General features: G+C 46.2%; 1 protein-coding gene across 1 annotated transcript in view; it reads right to left on the bottom strand.

The window, feature by feature from the left end:
* Positions 1-313: 313 nt before the first annotated feature.
* The window catches only part of LOC144893721 (general transcription factor II-I repeat domain-containing protein 2-like), a 40,358-nt gene continuing 34,671 nt past the window's right edge, over positions 314-6,000 (bottom strand). Inside the window, exon 3 of the mRNA XM_078785099.1 lies at positions 314-2,029. Within this exon, the coding sequence (XP_078641225.1) occupies positions 314-2,029 (1,716 nt within the window). The remainder of the gene's footprint in view (positions 2,030-6,000) is intronic.

The following is a 6,000-nucleotide window of genomic DNA, read 5'->3' as shown; positions in this document are numbered from 1 at the left end:
AGAAACATTTATCTCATAATCAGGACATTGTAATGATCAATTTATCATTGTAAAATTTGTCCCCCATGATGTTACAAATTATATTCACGGACCCCATTTCAAAACACTGCTTTCAGTATCTCATTTACAAAGTATTGCATTGGGAACAAATGTCAAAAATGGAGAATAAACTGTATCAAACAGAAATACCAGTACTATACATGAATGCTGCCATCCTCATGAAAACATCCACATCTGAGTTGGAAAAAAAGAGATGGACAAACAGCTACATATACAAACTCATGTGTACCACAAATAAACAGATGCCTACCAGTCAGTGTGATCCCTGGCCCTGCTTTCCTTTGCTGAGCTCCATTATCTGGGGGTTGTAGTTAGTCAATTTAAGTTGCACACATGCTTCGGAGTGGTCGGTTGTCAAACGACTGCGGGAGGGGCTGAGCACGTTCTTCATGTGTGAGAATATCTGCTCACAGAGGTACGTTGACCCGAAGACTGACAGCAAAGCCAGTGCAACGTTCCGGAGACAGCTGAACTTCTTCGGCACGGATGTCCAGCAGGTGAAGATGCAGGTTCCGTGATCTTGCACTGCCGTAGTTTCTCGTCGTTTCCGTAGCTCTGCAAACTTAGTCACCCACAGTGTTGAACTCTTCAGCTCAATCAGCTGCATTTCCATGTCCTGTGTATCCAACCAGTCTATCGGAGATAAATCCAATTCGTGTCCATCAAAGCTGTCTGGCTTGATCGAGAAAGAGAACATGGGTCCATACTTCTGAAAGTCCCCAAATCGTGTTGTGAACTCCGACTCAAGCTCGCTCATGTATTTGCATATTTCAGCGGTGCTGACGCTGTGCTGCGAGGACAGCTCCCTTACGTGTCTGAAGTAGCGGAAAGTGGAGGTAGCAACATCGCTTGAAAAGATTGCTAGCTTGCCGACAAAAGCCGTCCATGTGTTGAACATGTCCAAAACAGTTTGCCCTGCACCTTGCAGTCGGAGATTGAGCTCGTTGGGGTGTCCCGTAATATCCGTGAGAAACATAAGTTTCACAACCCACTTCTCGTCCTCGAGTTCTGGGTAGTTTTGGCCCTTTTCAGCCAGGAAGGCCTTGATGGCATCAAAGCGAATGACAAACCGCTCCAAAACTTTTCCGCAGCTTAGCCACCTAACCGCTGAGTGGAGAGGGATATCTATGTATGTGCAGTCCATTTCCTCGAGCAGGGACTGGAACTGTCGGTGTGTCAGAGCAGACCGCTTGACTATGAAGTTAATAACCTTTACTACCGTAGCCATAACCTCATTAAGATCTGAATTTGACATCTTTGCACAGAGGTTTTCTTGGTGTATTATGCAGTGGAGTTGCATGATGGGGTGACCGACTTTTTCCTCAATTAATCTGACAGCTCCCCTCTGTTTCCCGACCATGGCGGGGGCGCCATCTGTTGTCACTGCAAAAATCTTCCTGATGTCAATCCCTCGCTCCTCAAAATGTTCCATAAACACCTTGGCTATGTCCTCACCTTTTGTTGTGTCAGACATCGACTTTGAGCAGCAGAGTTCCTCTCTTACGGTCCAATCACAGTATCTTGCGATGACTGCCAAACGTGGTATGTCATTCACGTCCACGCTCTCGTCAAGTGCAATGCTAAATACCACAGCATCTTTTAACCCAGCTATTTGCTGCGCGCTGACATTTTCTGCCATTTCTTCGATGCGTCGCTCAACACTTCTCGCTGACATGGGAATATCTTTTATTCTTGATTTGATCGTCTCTTTGTTTGATAAGCCTTCAAACAGAACCTCTGAGCGACAGAGAAAAGCCTCCTTAATATACTCGCCATCCGTGAATGGCTTTCCACGTTTCGCAATGCAATGAGCAATGCGATAGCTTGCTTCAGTCGCATGGTTTTTAGCAATGGCAAAGATTTTGAGGGTGTTGGCTTGCTTCCCGTACCTGGACACGGCACGTTTGATGGATTCTGCCTTGTCTGCCTGATCTTTGAAAGTTTTCTCGTGCTTTGTCTCAAAATGGCGCTTAACACTCGACGTTTGACAAACATTTTCAAAACATAAAGTACACACAGCACGGTCCTTCTGAAAAACAAAACCCCACTCTTCTGTCCATGAGGGCTGGAATGCCCGAACCTTTACTTCAGCTTTCTTAGCTAGCGGGGTTGCCATCATCTACCGAACCTGAACCGCTTCACTGCAATGCCTGTGGGAAATGTGAGCGGGAGGCCGTACCGTCAATCAAACTAAATAAGACAGGCCGCGTGTTAAGAGAAAAACTACTAGCCCCATTTTCATTACTACCACCCCATTAAAAAAACTCAAAATAATGACGAGATTAATATTAAAACGCAGAAGGCAGCCTGAATGATAACAAAGAGTGGAGATGCAACCGCCGACCACCGGGTGTTAACTGCACAGTCGCTCTTACACCACCTCAGGTTGCCACGAACGTCGTATCGGAGGGCACCAAGCCTGCATCTCCTGTTTTATATCTGCGATTATTATACAATTCAGAATAATGATGAGATTAATATTAAAACTCAGAAACCAGTCCGAATAATAATAATGAGTGGAGATGCAGCCTCGGACCATCTGCTGTGAACAACACCACTGCTCTTACATCACATCCGGTTGCCACGAATATTGTGTTTGAATGCGCCAGGCCTGCATCTCATGTTGTGCATCTTTGATTATTATTCCAGTAAAAGAATTTGGAATTGGAATGGCGACTCTGTTCTGATCCATCTACCTCATCACCCTGCACCATCACACCGGAATACTGTTATAGTGCAACACGCGCAACAGCCAATGGCTGTTCAAGCGGTGATTTGGCATCCAGCGGAGAGGGCACTGCTTTCACCAGTGTGCCAAAGATTACGCTGCCGCGTGCCAATGGTGGCTCGCGTGCCTAAGATTGCCGACTGCTGCTTTAGAATTACCATTTAGAATTACCCTTTAGAATTACCATTTAGAATTACCCTTTAGAATTACCCTTTAGAATTACCCTTTTGAATTACCATTTATAATTACCCTTTATTATTACCCTTTAGATTTAGAATTACCCTTCAGAATTACCTTTTTGAATTACCCTTTAGAATTACCATGTAGAATTACACTTTGGAATTAACCTTTATAATTACCATGTAGAATTACACTTTAGAATTAACCTTTAGAATTACCATGTAGAATTACTCTTTAGAATTAACCTTTAGAATTACCATGTAGAATTACACTTTAGAATTACCATGTAGAATTACACTTTAGAATTACCCTTCATAATTACCATGTAGAATTAAACTTTAGAATTAACCTTTAGAATTACCATGTAGAATTACTCTTTTTTTTTTTTTTTTTTTTTTTTTTTGTATACAAGATCGAGGCTCGTGAAAGAGCGAACATTAATCACACAGAAAGACAAACAGACACACAAAACAAATAACATCGGGAGCGGGAGACAAGATGGGGAGAGAGGGGGAAGGACACAAACACAACATTTGAGAGCAGGGACCGAGAGACATGGAGACATCGAGAGAACTGTGGGAGGGAGAGGGCTTTGGGGGGGAGGCATGGGAAGGGGGGGGGGGTGGGAGAGGTATAAAACATATGGACACTGCCAAGACTTCCAGGAAAGAAGTTGGAATTTCAAACAAGGTGGATCTGGGGTGAATTAGTGGGGGTAGAAAAGATCAAGGTTTTGGATGGGGGAAGATAAGAGATGGTGGTGAACAGCTGTTTTGAAGACCTGGAGGGAGGAGTGTGATTGAAGTGAGTGTGGGAGTTTGTTCCAGAGGCGGGAGAAAAGAGGAATGAAAGAGTGAAGGTGAGCAGAGAGCCGAGATTTCGGCAGTTTAACCATCAGAGGGTGGCTGGCAGATCTTGTGCGACCTGTAGGAATATTTGGGGGACAGAGCACAGAGAGAGCTGGGGGAGCAAGGCCGGAGAGGAGTCGGTAGAAGACAGAAAGACCACCTACCTGCCTGCGGTGAGTGAGTGAAAGGCCCTCAGAGATAGCTTCATCGCGGGAGATTCCAATGATTCTGAAAGCTTTGGATTCAACAGCGTGAAGCCGAGCCAGGTGTGAGGCAGGAGCACCAGCCCATAGGGGAGAACAGTATTCCATTGAGCTGCGGATGAAAGCCTTGTATGTGGTGAGGAGCTCAGGTGTGCCTAGGAAGGACTTCGCACGACGGAGGATGCCCAGTCGGCGACTGGCTTTGGAGGCCAGCTTGGAAATGTGGTTTTCCCAAGAAAGATCATGGCAGATGGTGAGACCCAAAAGCTTGAGCGACAGAACTTCTTGGAGAGGATTGTTGAGAAAGTAGATGGGAGGGTTGTCCAGTCGATCTTTTCGGAGAGACATAGTAAGTGTGTGAAATTTGTCAGGATTGAAAGACATGTTCCACATGTTTGACCAGTCTGTGATTTTGTCCAGGTCTTCAGAGAGTGAGGAGGCTGCAGACTGCCGATCTGAGGGAAGAGGAATGGAGCGGCAGAGAGTGGAGTCATCAGCAAAGAGATACAGAGGATTTTCCAGAGAGTCGGAGAGATCATTGATAAAGACCAGAAAAAGCACAGGGCCCAGCACACTGCCTTGGGGAACTCCAGCTTGAACGGGAAGGGGAGATGAGAGAAATCCATTCAGGGCCACACGTTGACTACGACCAGAGAGGAAGTCTGCAAGCCATGCATGGAGATTTCCATGGATACCATAGGAGGAGAGTTTGGTGAGCAGAGCTGGGTGCCAGACCGTATCGAAGGCACGTGATATGTCAAGGGAGACAGCTCTGATTTCCTGTTTGGCATTGAGGACCTCCATCCATTGTTGAGACAGCAGAAGCAGCATGTCCAGAGTAGAGTGACCTGGTCTGAAACCAAATTGATGATCAGAGATCAAGCCATTGGAGAAGAGGAAAGATTTCATATCCGAAGCAATGATGGATTCCATGACTTTGCTGATAATTGGGAGCAGGCTGATTGGTCTGTAGTTGCAAGGATCTGTTTTTGCACCTTTTTTGTGTAAAGCGGTAATGTTTGCTGATTTCCAGGATGCTGGCAGATGACCTTGAGCAAAAGATAGGGTGAAAAGAACAGAGAGAGGGTGAGATAGAGCGGCAGAGCAGGATTTTAGGACCCGTGGGCTGATGCCATCTGGTCCAGTTGCAGAATCAGAGTCGAGGTTTGACAAAAACTCCTCCACCTTGTCAGGAGAGAAGGTCACAGAGTCCAGGAGCAGTTTGGTTCGACTGGGAAAGGTGGGAACAGAGAGAGATGGGTTTGGGACTAAGGATTTTGAGGCAAACACAGAGTTGAGACATTCGGCTTTGTCACGTGCGATGTCAACTGTGTGGCCATTTGAGGTAAGGGAGGGGATGGAGGGGGAACAAACACCAGAAACGGATTTGACCAGACGCCACCAGGATATGGAGGAAGGAGACAGGTTTGAGAGTTCATTCTTGAGTGAGTAGAGATAGTGCTTCCTGGCACTCCTGAGGGTAGACACACACTTGTTCCGAGCTTGGTGGAAGGAACTGAGATTTCCTTCAGTTGGATTAGCCTTCCAAGAGGCAAAGGCAAGTTGTTTCAGGGCAACTGCCTCACCACAAGATTCAGTGTACCATGGACGGGAGGAAGGGTAAGACAACTGAAGGCGAGATGGGATAAATCTGTGCATGAGAGAGATCAGTTTGCTTTGGAAGAATTCCCAGGAAGAATTGATGTCAGAGGCAGTGGAGATGGGAGACCAATCCAGACGATTGATGGCTGCTTGAAGACCGTCCCAGTCGGCCTGAGTGAAATGCCAGACTCGTCGACGCTGAGGAGGCTCTCTGAGAATGGCCAGTGAGATGTCCACTTTGACAAGCACATGATCAGAAGAACCGATTGGAGCAGAAGAAGAGCAGCAGACATTAGCAGGGAAGTTAGTCATAACCAAGTCTAGAAGAGAAGATACTCCATTGGCTGAGATCCGGGTCGGGAAATTGACAGATTGTGTC

This window comes from Myxine glutinosa, chromosome 9 (assembly GCF_964187855.1).
Source record: "Myxine glutinosa chromosome 9, kmMyxGlut1.1, whole genome shotgun sequence".
Classification (NCBI taxonomy): domain Eukaryota; kingdom Metazoa; phylum Chordata; class Myxini; order Myxiniformes; family Myxinidae; genus Myxine; species Myxine glutinosa.
This window is presented reverse-complemented; position numbering and strand designations above follow the sequence as displayed.